This window comes from Arachis ipaensis, chromosome B7, assembly GCF_059453495.1.
Source record: "Arachis ipaensis isolate K30076 ecotype BB chromosome B7, ASM5945349v1, whole genome shotgun sequence".
NCBI classification, from domain to species: Eukaryota; Viridiplantae; Streptophyta; class Magnoliopsida; order Fabales; family Fabaceae; genus Arachis; species Arachis ipaensis.
Window position 1 is genome coordinate 134,621,788 of NC_142442.1, and position 19,889 is coordinate 134,641,676.

A 19,889-nucleotide genomic window follows, 5' to 3' on the forward strand; every position below is an offset into this window, starting at 1 on the left:
AAATTCACAAATCATAGCAAACAATTATATTAACGATCTAAAATCAAAATCAAAGAAAATTTTTTACATTATTGATAATTGTTAGTGAGTAATCTGCTTGACTTACATATTCAAATCTAATGATATTGATTTTTTAATATGCTAATTATTCATATCAAATTTAATATTAAGACAACATTAAATTTATTTCAAACTTTTTATAACTAAATAAAACTTTAAAATGTTAAATATCAAATTAAAATTTGATCCAAATTTTTAAATCTAAAATAATATTTTATTCTTTAATTAAAAAATAATTACAAACTGTGCAATAAAAATGTTAAAATTATAAATTTTGATCTTAGAAAATAACTATATTATATATACACTAAAATCAGCTATCAACATAAAATACATATTAAAATACAAATATACATTAAAAATAAATTAAATCATACTATATATTTAAATACAAATATATTAGTAACTGATTTTAATAGTTTATTTTAATGTATAAATAATATTTTTTTAAAAAAATTATTAATCACAGTCATACAATGATTTCCATGAAGAAAACAAAGAACTAAAAACTCAATATAGCACAACTAACACACACAATCGATATTTAATAGCAGCAGTCAAATAACAATGGCAGGCTTAATTAAATCACTTCATCATCACCACAAGCAAAGTATTAATGCATGCCAACAAGTAGAACCTGATCCTCGATAATCTAATTAGAGTTAATTAGAGCATAAATATTAATTAATATTATATATATAGCAGTAGCCACTAGCCACTACTCTTCTACAAACTCTCTTGAAGATATGCATGCCTGCTTAGTCAAATAATTAATAACATATCTATATATTTATATATATGTGCGAATTGAATCGCTTCTGATATAGTCAAATCCATTGTCCATGCATGTTTCTCGCTCCTTCCAGTGCCATATGCTGTTGCTGTTCAAATTATATAAAAAAAAAAAAAATTAAAGAGAACAATAAATAGAAGTTTTTCCTTGATGGATATATAATTAAATGAAATTCATAAACAGTTAAATGGAAAGTAAAAAATAATTGTAATTAGAATCAAAGACAAAACATAGTGCTCAGATTCAGCAATGTTTTATAATATATAATATAAAAAAAAATTTCAATGTACTACAAAATATTTTAGTTGTTGATCTCAATAATAAAATTGATCTTAAATATGAATTTTAATCATATATATAATAATTGAGATCAACAATTAAAATTATTAAAAATTTTAATTAATTTTGTAATACACTTGAAATCTTTTCTATAATATATGTTGAGATTGCAACTTACAAGAAGGAAATTGAGTTCCTTGTTTTCTTCCTCCAAAATCTTGCCCTGAGAAGTATCAAAGGAAAATGGCAAGAGTTCATATAAGAGAAAAGAAAGTTATATTAAGAGAAATTTTTATTAATATTAATTGATATTTCAAATAAATATTTTTTTTATATTATTAGAATTTAAAATTTAGTATTTAAGATTTATAATTTAATAGTGTTTAGAATTGATTAAATATTAACAAAAAATAATAATTTTATTAATAATGTAATATTGTTTTTAAATTAAGTATTATATAAATGATTATGTTTGATTAAAACAAACTTCATTTTTCTGTTTAAAGATAATCTATATTATTTCAAACTTAGTTATATACATATATTCCTTTTTTTATGCACAATATTAATATTTCTCATTAGGTTAATTTATTAATATTTCAAACTTAGAAAAGAAGACCACATACATTTCTCTTGAACATCCTGTGCACTTCCATCTGTTGCAAAAGCACATGAGATAATTAAGTTAACTAACTTATTAACCAAAATTTATATTATTAAAACATATACATGAAACTTAAAATGGAAAAAAAAAAAGAAAGAAAAGGAAAAAAAAAAGCACCGTTTTTTCACGGATTCCTTTGAGGCCCTTATCAAGGTCATTTTCTAGGGCCATAAGCTCTTTGTAATTCAGTGAGGTAATATCTTCTCCCTTCAAGTGCCTGAAACATTCATATATACATAATATATAAGCTCTAAGCTAGGGCAATATATTTAATTAATTTTTGTATAAATTATAAATAAATAAATAAATATACCTGAGCTCAATTTGCATGCTATCATTCTCTTTCTTGATTCTATCAATTTCATTACTTAGGTTCTGTGAGTTCATCATTCAACAAACAACATCAATCACATCCTTGTAAACCTTGACTTTTTTTTTTTTTTAATTTTTTGTCACCAAAAACAAAAAAAAAAGTACACAAGAATATATACAGGCTATGGAATTTTTTTTTTAAAAAGGCCTAAATAAGAAATATTAATTAATTAAGTTCATGATGTAGATCTGGCTCAGAAAGATGTAAGTAACTTACAATGAAGAAACTTTCAGAATCAAGGTAGAAGATCATAGAAAATTTATTTATTATTTTTTATTTATTAATATTTTATATATATGTTTTGGAACCCTTAGGTTTGCAAAGAAAAGGAAGCTATGAATGAATATTTTTATGTTGTTTTTATTGCCAGATCTGTTGATATAGACATGTCTTGTTCTTATTGTTCTTATGCCTGAAAGCCTCTTCTTTTGTCAATATATATATAATAATAATACTCAGATATGTAGAGGGAGAGGTTCCAAATGTAGATCTCCTCACACAATTTCTGGTTCATATTTTTGGCAAAAAAAAAAAAAAAAAACTGCAACTACAACATATGAAAAATTTTTAATTTCTTGTGATAAATTAATAATAAAAAAAATAAATTTAGTATATAGTTGGTTGTTATAGCTAGCTTTTACCTAGTATATAGTTTCAAAGAAAAAAAAATATAGGTTATTTTTTATTTATTTAGTATTTTATTAATAAAATGAAAATTAAAGGTACCTCATGTTTAGCATCCCAGAGAGTTTTCCCAGAAGCTCTTTGGTATCTGTCCAGGATGTCAATCAACCTTCACCAAAAAAATAAAAATGAAAATTAAATAAAAAAGAAAAATAAATAATAATAATAATAATTAATATTATTACGTGGTGGAGGGGCTGATATATTCATGCATCTTGCCAGAAGCACCAAAGATGATAAGAGAAACTTGAGCATCACAAAGAACACTGATTTCTTTAGCCTTCTTAAGGATCCCATTCTTCCTCTTTGAATATGTGACTTGCCTGTTGCTTGAGTTCTCAATCCTCTTGATCTCAATCTTACCCCTCCCCATTGTTGATGAATGAATGAATGAATGATGAAGAAGAAGAAGAAAGAAGGAAGAAACTAATAATAAAGAGAAGAGGGTAGTGCAGTGGAGATAGCAATAAGGAAGAAAAAGTAATAGAGGAACATTCTATTATGGGTTTGTTGTGTCATCAACTTTCTTAGTCTCACAGAATTGAACCCTTTCTTTAGGGTTTGTGACAAAGCCAATTCAACTACTATTGCTTTCTTAGCTTTAATTTTACCACTTCCTCCTTTTAATTAATTCAATTTCTTAATTATTAATCAACCTGTAAAATTATTTCTCCCAAAAATTTAAATTTATATAAAACTATTTTTTTAACAAAAATTTTGATATCATATTATAAAATTATTTATTCTAAAAATTTAAACTGATAAAAAATAATATATAAATATTTATATCTCTGTCAACTACAATAATATATATATATATATATATATATATATATATTGTAATATTAATCAATATTATTAGGTCGGATAAGTATATTAGTAGTAAATAAGTTTGTGTTTTTTTTTTTTTCAATATAATGATTTTGATGTGTGTTATATGTTCTATAGCTATACATGTTTTGAGATTGGGGGTAGTATTATATATATTAGTTAGTGTTGTTTAATGATTTAAGCGATATTATGAATATTGTTGTAAAATTCGTTTAAGTTAAACTAGTCAAATTATTATTAATGTAGTTCAAGTAATACACCAACAAATTAAAAGTATATTCAAATATTTATATTTATATTCTTTTCTAGATAATACATAATTATTGAGTTAAGTATTTTTTGTTGATGATAATATATATATGATTAGATGTATCTGTGCATTAAATTTTCTTATAATTTGGTGTTTAATAAGTATTGATCATATAAAAAATTTTATATGGGGAGGATCAATTAAATTTATATATTTTAATTAGAAAAATGTTTAAAGGCTAACAGAATTAATTATTTTTTATTAGTATTTTTAATTATTAATTTAATTTTTTTAGTCTATATTTTTAAATATTATCGATTAATGAATCAAAAATAATAAATTTTGTTAATTTCTTTAGTATTTTTTTAATTATATTTTAAATTAAATGATAACTTTGTGAGGCATATTCTTGACCATTGGTTTCTTGATGCACCTATGTCATTTAATTGGAAGGGTTTATGAGGGTTTTTATTATCCATTTTCTAGGGTGTGCTTAATTAAAGCAAAGGTTACGTGCATGTTTTGGAGGGTACTTTGATGTGTTTAATATTAAGTTGTATTATTATATTCTAGAATCTAGGGTTTTCATGAATGACGGGTAACTAGTTATGGACTAGTGGTGTAATGGTTGCTCAACCATCAAATCTCAACACAAAAAAAGACTTATTATTCCCATCAACGTTATTCACCAAGGAATATATATTAAAAAAGCTCTTTTTAGAGTAATGTGTGAAAGGGAATTAAAAAAAAAATCTAAATGTTTCCAACCTAATAAATCATGATTTTAAGTTTGGAATGCTGATCTGAGAGGAGCTTCTGATTTGAAAGGTTGTGTGGTTGGTAGTATATATAAAACTGCAACCCTCAAATCAGTAGCTTTGGCCTTGAAAACTGAAAATTTTCATATGTTTTTATATGTTTTAATATAGGAAAAATTGTCAGTGTACCGAAAACACTGATGTTTCAGTTATTTTAATTGTTAATTTTAATTAATATATATTATATATATTTTTTATAATTCAGATCAACGGTTAAAACAACTGGAACACTAGTGTTCTCGATACACTTGAAACTCTTCCTTTAATATAAATAATACATCAAAGTTAAAACAAAACTTTAACTAATTTTCAAATTATAATAATTATAAAATGGATAAATTATGAATCTTTTTAAATTGAATCTCTCTCACTCATATCATCATAATATAACTCCCTCTTGAAATATTTTTTTTAAGAAAAACAATATATACTACATACCGAGATAAAATATTCAAATTCTGTCGTGTGTGTATGTATATATATAATTTTTTTTCTATCTTAATTTTATTTAAATAAAATGTCAATATTGCCAAACACGACCTTAATGTGCACCTTGTAAATGTATGCCTACTAGCTCTTTTCATATATAAAAAAAAAATGTAACTACAAATTAAAAGTGGTTTCTCTACTTTTAGAATAAATATAAGAAACTAATTTTTTATTAATCAATATTAGTTAATTTTTTTAAATTATTTTTTAATTTTTATTTTTTAGAGATTTCAGAATTTATAATTAAGATTTAGGATTTAAAATTTAAAAAGTTAGATTTAAAGTTTAAAATTTAAAATTTATTATTTAAAAATTGACATTTTAGTTGAATTCTTTTAATAATTGAGATGGGTAAAGTACTTTGACAACAGTAGTATAGCCAACATGTATAGTATAGTGTTGAAAATTTGAAATAACATTTCCTAAAAGGCAATTTTGTTTTTCACTTTAGCCCAACAAAAATTTATATATAACATTAAAACTTCCACTTAAAATAAAATAACTACTCATCAATAATATATAGTTGTATTGCGACAAAAACTTTAGTTTGGATATTCTCTCAATTCTCAAGACCAAAATAATTGACATGAACAAAATCACCATTTCAACCCCAACAATTGTTCAATATATTGTATAGAGGGCAGTCAAAGCCATAAGAAGAAGAGATCATATGAGATGTTGGGATTGAAAGGAAACTGCCAGGCTATGACCAATGCCTATACCTACTTCATTCATACCATATAAAATCTTTGCTTCTTCTTTTGGATCACTTCACATGTCAATTTTTTAAGAAAGGTGTGTGTGAAAATTTTGATTTCAATAGAAAAATTGTTACATCCTCATATAATATACTATTAGACTCTATTTATGGAAGAATATATCGGTATTGGACAATTTTATGATAAAGAGATTTCTATGTAAAAAGAATAAAATAGAGTGTATAATATACTTTAAAAATTAATAAAAATAAAATGACAAATTTTTTCTAAATAGATATCTAATTAATAATTATCTCTATAAAAAAATATTCATCTCTTTATCATTTTTCCTCTTTAACTATTATAGCATACACCATCATTAATTATTATGATAAGAGTTGCATTTTTTTATTTGAAGTATAATTCTTTATGGACACAATCATTTATCTGTTATTAGATGATGTGTGAGTATCAATGTAAGTTTTGTTTATGTTTCATCTAATATTGCATAGATGATTTGTTGATACAAGTTATGATAATGGCTATATATTTTCAAATGACAACACCAAAATCTTATTAAGTCAAATCGATTACTTAGATTAAGTAGTATCTATCTGATAGATTATATATATGTTGAACCCATTTATATTTAAATATTTTTAATAATTTATTCTAAAGATGATATTGACCTTCTCCAAACATGTCAATAATAAGTTCAAAATTTTATTTAACAAAACCAATTTAGGTTGGGCCGAATGGTCGGCTTACTCGTCTGCTTAAGCAAGTGTTGGAGATTCGAATTCTGCCTTGTGCATGCAACAACCCATTGGCCAGCGACAAACCCTTAAATGAAGCTCAGATTCGCGACGGATTAGTCCTTGACCTGTCGGACTGAGGGATACCGCCGACAAAAAAAAAATTATTTAACAAGTTCAATGTAAAAGAATGAGTAGCCTAAAACTGTAAGCATAGTCTCAAAACTCTATGCAGGCTAGGGAGGAGTTCAAGCATTGTACTCAAAGATAGTTGACTACAACCACTGTAACATCAATGGTATAACCTGAGGATAAAGGAAATGTTCCCTCTTCCTTTCTACATGTAAACAATATAGTTTTTCACCATCTGATACAGCTTCATAACATCTTATAGAATAGATTAGATAGAAGGATGGGGTCATTACATCCCTTGATTCTAGTGTGTAGGCTTGGAGTGGTAAGGGCTGCAAAACATAGGCATGCCCTAAAAGGGAAGGAATTGAAATGGAGGGGATTCTATACTTGTACTTGTATCCAACCAAAGATCTTATACTACTATTTTCACCCTTGACCAAAAGGGAGGGACCAATTTCACAATTCACATAGTTTTGGCACTGATGAGGATGCTAGCCTTAAGAAGTTTTTTACTGTTTAATTAGTACTATTGTCAAATGAAATTTGGAGCATATTTAGATTTGTATTTTGTTAAAAACATAATATAATATTATAATTTTGTTTTAAATAATTTGGACATGTGAAGAAAAGATTGACAAAATATCCCATTAAAAAAGTGGATAAAGAAAGAACAAATAAAAATATACATAAAATGGTCAAAAGAGATCTACATGTAAATAATTTAATTATAGACATAATACATGATAGAATTCAATGACGTCGTTTGATCCATAGCTAACCCTACCTAATGGAATAAGACTTTTTTTTATTATTGCTGCTGGTGGTGGTGTTAAATTTAGATTTGTATTTCCAACAGCAAAACAAAAAAAACAGAAAAAGATTTCCCATGTCAAATCCTAAATTTCAGGACACTCAATTTGTTGGTTACCTTAAGGTAAATTTCTTTCATGAAATTTCTTAAATGTGCATAGATATGTTTGATTTTCGAAACTGAATTTGAGAAAACAGTTTAATGTAGGAAAAGAAACTTATGAATCGATGATAGTCACTAGTCAGTGTTTGTTGAAGAGGAATAGAAGAAACATGCATAAGTGGTTTTTTCCTTCATAACATTGGCACTTCTAACAAGTTACAAACAGAATATACATAAGATCAAGACACTTGTACAGAATTTCAAAAATGGAATGCTACATAATATTTCCATGCCTAATTGCTGTATATACTTGTGCCCATGCCCAACCTCCCCCTATCATGCCGTGTGTATCAACTAACAACTATCAATATCCATAAGAAAGTCTTATACCAACACTTAATCACTAACTAGAACCAATTGGAAATGCTGAAGTCTCTTAGCTTTCTAAGATGGTTCTCCATTTCTTGCCGGGAAGTGGTCCACTCTTCCCTTTCTATGACAGTTGTTGGGTCATCCTTTTCACTCTGCAGGTAAAATGGGAAACCAGGTTCGGCATATCGAAAAACAACAGAAGGTAGGTAAATTATACTGATCTCTCTCTAAAACAGATGTTAGTTCGCATTTTACAAAATACAAGAGGGTTGATATAACCTAATCTCAGAGAGGTTAGTGTTTACATATTATATAAAAATTATAAAACGGTGTCATGTGGAATATCGCCTAACCATTGGAAGGCGAGTGTAATATTGTAATTTATCTAAGAACAAATGATCTAGGAAAGGAATACTTACATGATTTATAACCTTAAAGGAGTTCCCACGATCAGCTATAACAAGCAAGTCGGTCTTCCTATCTCTATTTCTCCCTCCAGGATTTGTTACCTACACAAGGCATATTAATGATCAATATAAATACTAAATGCAAAGAGAATTACAGATAGACTTGTACACCAAATCACCAAAACAGATGATGGTGCAGGGCAAGAAGAATAAATAAGGTTTTCCTGTTTATCGGAAGCCCTGCTTAAATAATGGTAAGTCATGAGTACAACAATAATCTGGGCAAAGAATTCGAAACATGGGAATGAGTTTATTGGGTTTCAACACATTTACCAAAGTTCTCAGTGTTTTGGGTTGATTCTTTTCTTTTTCTAGATGATAATAAGCAAATGAGAAGCAGGGCCATGCGCCATGGCCAGAATCAATTAGCAAATCAACAATCATAAGTGATCATAGACATTCTTCAAAAATAGTTTACCAGATGAAGAAAATTTCTAAATTGCATATGATAAAGTATAAAGGAAGCAAAAGCTAGACAGTAAAACTGGATAAGTTATGGAGTAATCATACTTGGTGAAGAACATACAAAGTTGCAACTAAAAGCATAACTTATATCTTAAACTCAGAGGTGGGTAGTAAACAGGATTTCCATGTCTTGCATCAGATGTCTAGGGTCTAAAGTTGGGCCACAGATCCAAATATACAGCACTTCTAAGGGGCATAGTAATATTCTAGAGCAATTCATAAAGCATATTAATCTTAAGCACTGGTGCACTATCCATTATTTTGTTGGCTAGGTCTCGCAATGAAGCCATGAGGACAATAAAAGTAACAAAAATTCAACTGAAAGAACGATACATATGGAAGGCAACAAGTATTGCAAGATGTAGCAGTAAATTTCTCATGCAACTATACTAAGAATCAGCAAGCAATTCTTTACCACAACTTTAGCTCTCGTAATTGACTTAGTTTTAGAATCAATAATGTAAATCTCCTCGAAATCCAGCACAAACTCTGGGTCACCCTGCCTTCGATTTTTGTAGTGTTTTGTCAAGTACACCTGTAAGAGGAATGAAGTCCGATGATGAGGGAGACAACATATCTAGTGAATAGAGAAATATGTTCTTCAATTATGCCAGCTACTTCTCTTCCAAATCTAGTTAGAGCAACTGAATAAAATATCAACAGGGAAATACCTAGCTTAAGATACCTCATCTAAGACTAGATCCAAATAGAAGAAGAATATTGAAATTAAACCAGTAATTTGAGCATTACATACGTAGTTGATCATACCTTCCAGATTTCCCTCTCAGTTTTATACATAGGATCTCGAGGTGCATCAATAGGTGGCTCTGTCACGTTGTAGCATCCATAATCACTTACAGCACATCTAATGTACTACAGATTTTAACAAAAGGAAAACAAACATTACATAGAAGTAAAATGCATAAATATCTAGGGAAGTGTGAAGATGTGAAATAAATTGAATGAATGCTTTGCACAGCTTCGAGGAACATTGAGGTACAAGCACTAAACACGGATTGTAAACTGTGGATTCCTCCATATCTTCATGCAATATGATACCAATACCAAGAAGCACAGACAGTCCATTAGGTTGCCATATCCGGGTTGGACATACAATGGACACTAAGTGACTATTCTTCACCAAAAAACAAACTACGGAAAAACCCTCCGCGATATGCCCATTTACAACCTAATCCAATTCCATTTTCTAAAGTAGAAAATAAGAAAATTCAAACAACAGTACTCATAATTTTAAAAACAAATAAGCTAATCCATACATACCCTAATAAGATTGCTACATTGCAATTTTAAAGTTTGACTTAGTTAAGAAATTGGTGGAAGCTCAGGTTTGATAGTTGAGAGTAGTTAAATGATTTGACAGATTTGACTAAATTGTCATCTAACGTCTAGCAACTATCAACTGCACGTGAGATTCTACCTAAGAAATTATAGTGACATTAATGTATATACTATATTACCTTCTGAGGCATTGGCGCAAGCACCTTGGGGATTGAATAAACATCTGTATCCGGAGGAGTCACATACATCTACAACACCAAAAAAAATAAGCAGATTCATTTTAAAACTAACTAACTAACTAACTAACTAACTAACCTCCCTGAAATCATAGACATCGTTGTCAGGGTCAGGGGGCTTCCTTATGAAGAAGTCGCAGTCAGCTAAGCAAATCTTGTGGAACTCATCTTCGTTGATTCTGTAATCTACCACCGTCTCGGAGTCCCAACCCTGCGTCGAAACGAAGCTCTCGCTCTGCACCATTGCAATATCACCGTCGGCGGCGGCGGCGACCAGGGGTTCGTACTCTATGTCAAAGTCCTTCTTGTTATCGACCTCTTCGAGCTCCTCGTCGTCCATGTCGTAGTCGTCGGGGCCGCCGTCTCCGTCGTCGTCGGCACGAGTGAGGAAGGGGTTGGTTCTTGAACGGAGGAGGAGAGAAGAAGTGTTAAAGAAGAGGGTGGGATTGGGTTTGAAGGAGAATGGTGTGGGTTGGGAGAGTGAAGTGGCGAAGGGTTGGAAGTTCGAAGAGAGGAGGGGGAGTGGTGGTGATCGGAGGAGTAAGGCGGAGCAGGTAGTCATGGGTGGAGGAATAGAGAGCAGGAAGAGCGGATAGTGTTGTAGTTCGAACTTGAAGGGGATTAGGTTGGAAATTTAAAACAAATATTTATTGGGTTTAATTTGGCAGAAACTCACCTCCAGTCAACTGCACGTGAAGTTGTTTTTGGATGGCTGACACGTGTTACTATATGGTTTAAAAAATATACAAATGATTTATTTAAAAAAATCGGTTTGAATTGGACCAAACGGTTATTTTTATTCCATTCTTTTCGTTTTTACACGTTCATTTTCTTCCAATCCCTTTTTTAGAACTAATATCAAACTTTTAATTAGGTATGTTCTTTTTATTTATATTTTTTAATCAAATTTATTATTTTAAATGTATTTCTTAAATGATGAAAATTATTTAATAAATACGTACATGTTTACGTCATCACACCATTTTGATATTCATGATGAAATTGATTGGATATTAGACAACAATTTTAGGAGTTCTATGCCAATGAGTAATAGCTCAAATGGCATAGTCTCTCAAGACACAATTAAGAGGTTGCGGGTTCGAGTCTCCTATTTTTGGTAAGAAAAAAAAAATTTGGAGTTCTACTGTTCACATCTTTGGCTAGAGTCACTATAAAAATTGATTGGATTAATCAAGAAGATAGAAACAGAGACACAAAAAAAGGACAGATGATACCATTTATGCCATTCCTATAAAAAAACGTGAATTTTGTTTCTTTTTCAGAATACTAAATGTTACTTTTTCAAATAATTTGTATACATATATTTGACGAAAATTAAATAAATAAAAGTTTCAGATAAATTTAAAGAAAAATTGGTCAATAAGAATGAAAAAGAAGAACATACCAAATTCATCTGTTAGGAATTTAGGAATAACACGCAGAAAGAATTGAAATTATTTTAAAGGTAGTTATTTGATCTACTTAAATCAATTTTTTGAATAAACCATTTATATAAAATAAATCGGTTTTTTTTAAACCATATAGTAACACGTGTCAACCATCCAGAAGCAACTTCACCTACAGTCGACTGCAGGTGAGTTTCCACCGTTTAATTTTCATAAAATTGGGGTTTTTAAGTTGACTTTTGCTAATTACCAATGTTCTGAAAACCGGACCGGACTGGCCGGTCGAACCGATTCAACCGGAAACCGGCAACAAAAACGGTCCGATCCGCTATCTATAACCGCTCTGTCAAGAACCGTTTAAAAATCGTTGAACCGGTCAAAAACCGGCCGGTTAGACCGAACCGGAAACCGACCGGTTCCTTAAAAACGACGCCATTTGGAGTTTTTTGGAAAAAAGAAAAAAAAGGAAAAGCAACGCCTCACTCTCACCCGGTCACCTCCTTCCCCCAACACCCCTCTCTCATTCGTGAATGCCACACTCATCTCATCCCCTTCTAAAGCAAAGTTCACAATACTGACAAACCAAAACCCTAGCCTCCTCCTCAATGATTCTACTACCGCCGTGCGTGGTTGTTGGCGCCTCCGTGGGTTCCTCCTTCCCCCTTTCCCGAGCCAAAACCCAGGACCTCTATTCTAGCGCGGCACGTCATCCCCATCCCTGGCTTCTTTGTTCAAGCCTTGGAGCAGCTCGCCGTCGTCTCGTCGCCGTTTCGTTTACAACCCAGAAAAAAGAAACAAAGCTTCGGTAGCGCTGAGAGCCCCTTGCCCCCTTCTCTCCTTCTCCTTGCCCCCATCCCTGGCTCTGTTAGTTTGTTTAATTTTGCTTCGCATCCGCTCCTTCCTTTTAATTTTGCCATGGTTAGTGGTTACTGATGAGTGATGGCTCTGTTTAATGTTGTTTCTGGTTACTGATGGGTTTGTTTAATTTTGCTTCGCATTCGCTTCTTCCTTTTAATTTGCTCTATTTACTGATAAGTGATGGCTCTGTTTAATTTTTGAATGCTTTGTTCTTCTTGTTCTTTTTAATTTCTGGAATTTTTGTTCAAATTTGTATGTAATGTTTTGTAATGTTTGATAATGTTGCTGTTTTGTAATTGCTGGTTGCTGGATGCAGGTTTAGTGTCATCACTATTTTGGAGTGTTTATGTACTAATGTTTGTTGCTATTTTGTCATTGCTGGTTGCTGGTTGGAGGTTTAGTGTGATTATTGGTTAATGTTTTGTAATGTTTGTTGCTGAATGCTGATTGTTGAGTTCAGATATGGTCTTGTTGCTGAATGCTGTTTGTGCTGAATGCTAAGTGTTTGTTGCTGAATGCTGCTGCTGTTTTTAATTTCGTGAATGATTTATTAATTTCATTGTTCTTAACCGCTGTTCTTGTTAAAAAATTTGCAATTGATCTTTTGATTGATTATATGCCTCATGTTTTTAATTTCACTCTACTTCTAGGCTTTGAAATCAGTTTATGATAACTGATGCAATTATTTAGTTGAATAACTGATGTAATTATTGAGTTCAAGAGATTGAGTTTTTCTGTTCTCATTATTAGTAAGACATGGATAGTTTAGAATTTTCTATTTCTTTCCCTTACTTCTGAAGTTCATTGTTTCAGAAGGTTTAGTGTTGGCTTCAACTTTCAAATGGGAATTGGGAGCTGGTGAAGATAATAACATCTTCTGGAACTGAGTCTGTTGTTTTACTGCCTGATGGAAAAGTAAGATTTGATCTAGAATTACCATAGTACACAGTGATGTTTGTTTCATTTAGCTGGACTCAATGAGACAACTGGAAAGTGTTCTTTAAATTTAACCTTGTTAATCATATCTTGTACAATTTTGGTTGCCATAAATCCCTTGAAGAAAGTTCTTCTGTATGGTAATGATTATATTGAAGCCTACAAGCGTAAGAATCCTGTTTTGTTTTACTTTTTGACTTAGCTACATTAAGGCTATATTCTCTATTTTTAACTTGTGCACTGCAATTCAATCCAACTATTTTTAAAGAAAGTATAATTATGTTAAATGTCAACATATTTGCTGTAAATTTGAGTATTTTGATGATTAATTACATTTAGTTGGTGATATTTTATATAGGGTTTTAAATTTGAAAGATACTTTGTGATGTTTATTTATAATTTATTTATTATTTTATTAAGGAACGGTTTTTTCGGTTGAACCACGGTTAGACCGGTTAGACCAATAAATCAGTGAACCAATGATTAGAGCAGTTCAATGACCGGTCCGGTTTTCAAAACCTTGCTAATTACTAATTAGTGTTGAAGCGGTTTCGGTATGGCATTGTACGACGCCGGAACGTGCTTGACTCTTAAGAGACTGACTTGGGCATAGAATCTCATTCCCACTAGATCCACGGAAGCTATATTGGCATATCTCTTCGAACCTTTCCATCCGGAGCCCGCAAGCCTTTTTTCGTTAATGGATGGCTTGACTTCGAGAAGAGAATTGTTTGATCCCATCGTTTAGATATAAAATAAAAAATGTAAAGAGTGTAGATTGACAGCAGGCAGTTTTAGTAGACACGAACCGGATAGGAGCACGAAGAGCTAGCAATCGGTTAGAAAGGTAAGCATAACAAGGACAAGCCGAATTTATGTGAAGCTATGTCCAAGTTGAATCCAGGAAAGGTTCCGTAGCCATCAATTTTATATGAAGTCGAATCAGAGCGCAAGTCGAGCGGATGTGGATAATAGAGAGTTTTTGTGCGTTTTGTCAAACCTTGTAGCAACAAGGGCCTAACCGCCTAACCAAAATGGTTCTGCATATATGATAGATAGATAGATTATTTGTCAAAGAAAAAAAAATAAATTAATTAAGAATTAATAATCAAATTCATTCTTAAAAATTATTTATTCTTTAAATAAGTTTAAAAAATTATTTTAATTATATTAGTCTCTAAAAAATAAAATATAAATCAAATTGATCTTCTAGTAATTAAATGATAACGTATTATAAGATAATTAATTAATGTGTCCCGTCAATAACAAATATTATAAATTCATTTAGAGTCAAATTAGTTTTAAAAAATACACACGTACATCATTTTCATCCTTAAAATTTTAAAAATTGATCAAATTAATTCTTATATAAATCTCTCTTTTTTTTTGTAATATTATATTTTTAATATGAAAAAGACTACTTGTCTTTTAAAATTTAGTCTTTAGTCAGCTTTTTTAAGGATTTATTATTATTTAATTAATTTGAATACCCACTTTTATGGACCAGTTATTCAAAAAATTAGAGAAGTTACTTATTTTTTATTTTCTTTCTCTTCTAAAGGCTGAATAAAAGACAATATTTAAAGGATACATAGTTGCACTGTTTTAATATTTCTTAATCCTACTAATTTTAATAATAATTTTACAATTTAATAAACAAAATTTTTTATATAAAATAATAAAATTAATAAAATTATTAAAAATTATTTTTACTTGTATTTTTGGATTTTATATTTTCAAATTTTAGTTTTTTTATATTAAAATTTTTTATATGAATAATTTTATCAAACTATTATTAATTATATACTAAAAGTGTTAGTTTTTTTTAGATTTTATTAAATAAATATAGTAATTATTTTTAAATTATTCACCCAAATTTTAGTCCAATCTATCATTAGTTGTCCATTTTAATTTTTCTATATTTATTTTAGTTCAAAATTCTTTTTAACAAATTAACTTTAAGAAAAAGAAAAAAAAATCTGACAATTTAGAAGACATAGAGAAATGGTGATAATTAAGTAGTAATAATATTAAAAAAACTACTTTAAGATATTAGGATTCACTGAGTAATTTTACAAATCGATTTTTGAATTATTGAGTTCTACCACATAAATTAAATAATAATAAAAATTATAAATTTAAAAATATTTAAAATAATTAAATTTTAAAATAATTATTATATTTATTTAGTAAAATTAAAAAAAATTAAAATTTGAAGTATATAATTAATAATAGTTTGATAAAATTATTCAAATAAAAAAATTTTATTTAAAAATCTAAAATTAAAAAATACAAATGAATAAATAACATTGTAATAATTTAGTTATTTCTATTATTTTATATAAAAAAATTTGTTTATTAAGATTTAAAAAATGATATTAGACTTAGTAGTATTAAAAATATTAAAAATTTAGCCATCACCCATCCTTGGGCAATTTACCTATTTAAAATAAATGGAGAAAAAGTTTACTCTCAATTACAACAATTGAGAATTAGTTACTTGCATGTCCTGATTCATTTTTATTATTTTATATAATCCGTGATAACCTTTCACGTTTTACAACTAACACATAAACCGTGGTAAGCTCCAACGGTTTATGAAAGAAGCATCATAAACATAAATTGTGGTAACCTTCTACGGATTAAGTGAACATTGGGAGGCATAAACCATGGTAACCTCCCACGATTTATGAAGAGATCAGTTTGGGCATACACCGTGGGTACCACGGTTTTTGAATATATATATATATATATATATATATATATATATATATATATACATCGACCAAGAGGTTAGTTATACTATCTTGGTCATATCAATATTTTTGCATTGGATGCTCGATATGTGTCAAAGTTTTGTGCATGTTATATATCTTCCTTAGTTATACTATCTTCACCTAAAACAATATAGGACTACATGTTTGTTCGCGTTATCTTTAGGAATATCAAATAAAAGTAAATAAGAGGACAATGTGATCAAGAAGTGATTTCGCGTTAATTAATGTCATTATGTAATATTGGTATTTGGAGAATCAGACTATTACCATTAAGAGAGGAGAGCTATTAGCACGTTTATTATATTGATTTGTTTGTGTTCGGTAGGACGGTTACCGGACGGTGTAGGATTGCTTGTCGGGTGTGAAGATGGGTCCCAGCTTGGACCTGAGTTCTGAGAGGTATGTGCGGCCGACTTCCCGAGAACTTCTGAAGTTGAGGGGGGTGCCACCTGCAAAGACACTCCGACGCTCAAGTCAGTGGGTGTGCAAGTGGCGGAGAGGAGAAATAGTAATGACGTACCTTAGGGAAGGGGTAGGACCCTCCCCTTATATACCTTGTCAGTAGGGCGGGCCCACGAGGGGAGGCCTCCTTCCAGGAAGCTTCGCTCCCCACAGCTGTCATGCAGCTGTCAATCAGGACGTGTGTCCGAGTCGTGGATTGGGCGGGTTGCACATTGACCCGGTCGTGCGGATCGGTTTGTCTATGGGCCGGGCGGCATTTGCACCTAACGGGGCTGGGCCATAACAGTTTGTCTATTATTATTATTATTATTATTATTATTATTATTATTATTGATCCGTTAGCCTAAACCGATCTATACCAATAATCTCGGAACCAGAATCAGCACACAACTCCCCCGCAAATCTCTCCACGAAACTACTAAAAACCCCGAATATCGGGCCACCAACGGAGACCCTGCCCAAAACGGTAACAAACAATATGGATAACTGCCCTCAGCAACTCCATTATATACAAGTGACTCACTTAGTCACAGGTACGCAAGACATTCAGTTTTGACTCTGAATTACTTCAAACTCTTACTTACTTGAGCATTGGAGTCTCTTTGCAGGTGCCCAACGCCGCCCTCTCAACAAGTAAATGACGTTCCATTCTTCTGCTCCAAGGAAAGCCGGCATGAACAAGAGCAGGACGAGCTATACCTCAGAGTGTCCAGATCTAGATAGGAACATTTGGCACCCACCATGGGGCCTCGACTTTTTCTAACCCCACAAACCTTTTATTCTATACATTTTCTACTCTTTTTTGCAGGTCACAGCATATGGCAGACGAGCAAAACCATGCTCCCTCGAATACTAACCAGGCCGAACTCCTGGCAATCAATGAGGCTCTCATGGCTGAGAACCAGAGAATGGCCAAACTCTTACGCCAAAGGCAGCACGACCATAGCAAAGGAAGAGAGAACAAGAACGTTGAAGACAAAGACAACAACGATGAGCACACATCGGAGACAAAACACACCATACCCAATCCCCCGAAAACAACCACCAAAAGAACCAACCCCTTCACAAAGGAGGTTATGAGCTTCGAAATGTCCAAAAACTTCACCCTACCAACGACTTTAAAACCTACCAAGAAATAGGAGACCCGAATGTCTACGTCACTAAATTCCACACTATGATGTTCATGAACAAAGAATCTGACCCAATTTTGTGCCGCACTTTCCCAACCTTTCTGGATGGAGCCGCCCTAATTTGGTTTTCCAACCTCCCTGAAGGTTCCATTTCCAATTTTGATGAGCTGGCCAACCAGTTCATCAAGCATTTTGCCGCATCCAAAATATACGTCCACAATTCTGACTACCTGAGCACTATCAAACAAGGACCGAATGAAAGCCTGAAAGACTACATGACCAGGTTCGCAGAAGCAACCAATGAAATACCCAACGTAAACCTTGAAGTCCACCTCCACGCCCTAAAGAGCGGTCTTCGCTCAGGAAAATTCCAAGAATCCATAGTCATAGCAAAACCAAAGACTCTGGCTGAATTCCGAGAAAAAGCAACAACCCAGATCGAAATTGAGGAATTTTGAGCACTGCGAAGAGCGGGAAAACCTACCTTGAATAGAGAGGACGAGAGATGAAACAAGCACTCGAGCTGCAAATAAACCAGAGGGCATTCAGACTGACACCGAAGTTTGACAGCTACACTCCCCTTAATACAAAAAGGGAGGACATCATAAAAGACATCCTACATTCGAAACTCATCAAACCTCCAAACAGGGCCGGTACATATCAGGACTAATGATATGTAGTAAATCCAAATACTGCGCCTTCCATCAGAAGTATGAACACACCACAGATGACTGTGTAATAGTAAAAGATGTCTTCGAGAAGCTAGCCCGCCAAGGACTATTGGACCAATATATCGATAGCTACGGATGAAAACAGAACACAGAAGACCTCAGCCAACAAGCTAAAGCAACTGAAAATTCCCGATACAAAGGGAAAAAGGTAGACAGTGATATCTATCCACCTTGCAGAATAATAAATTGCATTTCCGGTGGTTTTGCAGGTGGTGGATGTACAAACTCGGCAAGGAAAAGGTCGTACCGAGCTATGATGACCATGATAGAGTCAACCTCATCCCAACCCATCAACAAAGAGAAACCAAAAATCTCATTCATCCCTAAAGACTCTAAGGCAGCCGACCGCAACCTGGACGACCTCGCTGTCATCACAGCACAGGTTGGAGAGCCACTAAAGAAGATCCTGATGGATCCAGGGAGCAGCGCAGATGTGTTATTTTATTCAACATTTCAGAAAATGAAACTGAGCGACAAGACCCTCCAACCTTCATCCGAAGAATTGGTAGGTTTCTCAGGTGAGCGAGTTTCCATCCGAGGTTACATCTGGTTACAAACCACCTTTGGAGATTATCCTGACGTAAAACCATAGAGATACAATATCTCGTTATCGATTGCAAAAGTCCTTATAATATCATTCTAGGCAGACCTTCCTTGAATGCATTCAATGTTATTGTTTCTACTGTGCATTTGTGTGTTAAGTTTCTCTCGCAGGATAACAAATTTGTAACCATCCACAGAGACCAAAAGGAAGCCAGGCAGTGCTATAATGCCAGCCTGAAGAACGAACAATCAAGACAGCCTGAACAGCAGTATGTCCAAGCAATATATAATTCAAAACATTTGCCTCCCCTGGCCGACCTGGACCCTAGAGCCAACTATCAAGAACGACATATGCCAACAGACGACCTTACTAAGATTCAATTAACGACCGAGGAAGGAAAATATACATACCTCAGCAACGCACTAAAAAATGAAGAACGAGATCCCAAGCTATTAAGGCACAAC

At 31.9% G+C, this 19,889-nt stretch overlaps 3 protein-coding genes and 1 long non-coding RNA gene across 4 annotated transcripts; 2 read left to right on the forward strand and 2 right to left on the reverse strand.

The window, feature by feature from the left end:
• Positions 1-619: 619 nt before the first annotated feature.
• Positions 620-3,362, reverse strand: LOC148554245 (agamous-like MADS-box protein MADS9). The gene is made up of 7 exons (XM_088493520.1): positions 3,039-3,362; positions 2,896-2,962; positions 2,110-2,171; positions 1,914-2,013; positions 1,759-1,788; positions 1,311-1,355; positions 620-941 (listed from the first exon to the last, which is right to left on the reverse strand). Exons 1-7 carry the CDS (start codon positions 3,224-3,226, stop codon positions 888-890), a joined length of 546 nt encoding a protein of 181 aa, XP_088349646.1. The 5' UTR covers positions 3,227-3,362; the 3' UTR covers positions 620-887.
• Positions 3,363-7,887: 4,525 nt separating this feature from the next.
• PTAC6 (plastid transcriptionally active 6) lies at positions 7,888-11,242 on the reverse strand. The gene is made up of 6 exons (XM_016307969.3): positions 10,661-11,242; positions 10,525-10,593; positions 9,815-9,919; positions 9,462-9,581; positions 8,534-8,623; positions 7,888-8,266 (listed from the first exon to the last, which is right to left on the reverse strand). The coding sequence occupies exons 1-6, from the start codon at positions 11,141-11,143 to the stop codon at positions 8,150-8,152; spliced, it is 984 nt and encodes a 327-aa protein (XP_016163455.1). The 5' UTR covers positions 11,144-11,242; the 3' UTR covers positions 7,888-8,149.
• A 1,215-nt stretch (positions 11,243-12,457) lies between these two features.
• Positions 12,458-14,006, forward strand: LOC148554246 (uncharacterized). Its single transcript, XR_015892066.1, has 2 exons — positions 12,458-12,905; positions 13,659-14,006. It is a non-coding gene; the product is annotated as an uncharacterized LOC148554246 (long non-coding RNA).
• Positions 14,007-18,194: 4,188 nt separating this feature from the next.
• LOC148554247 (uncharacterized) lies at positions 18,195-18,608 on the forward strand. Its single transcript, XM_088495053.1, has one exon. The coding sequence runs from the start codon at positions 18,195-18,197 to the stop codon at positions 18,606-18,608; it is 414 nt and encodes a 137-aa protein (XP_088351179.1).
• Positions 18,609-19,889: the final 1,281 nt, after the last annotated feature.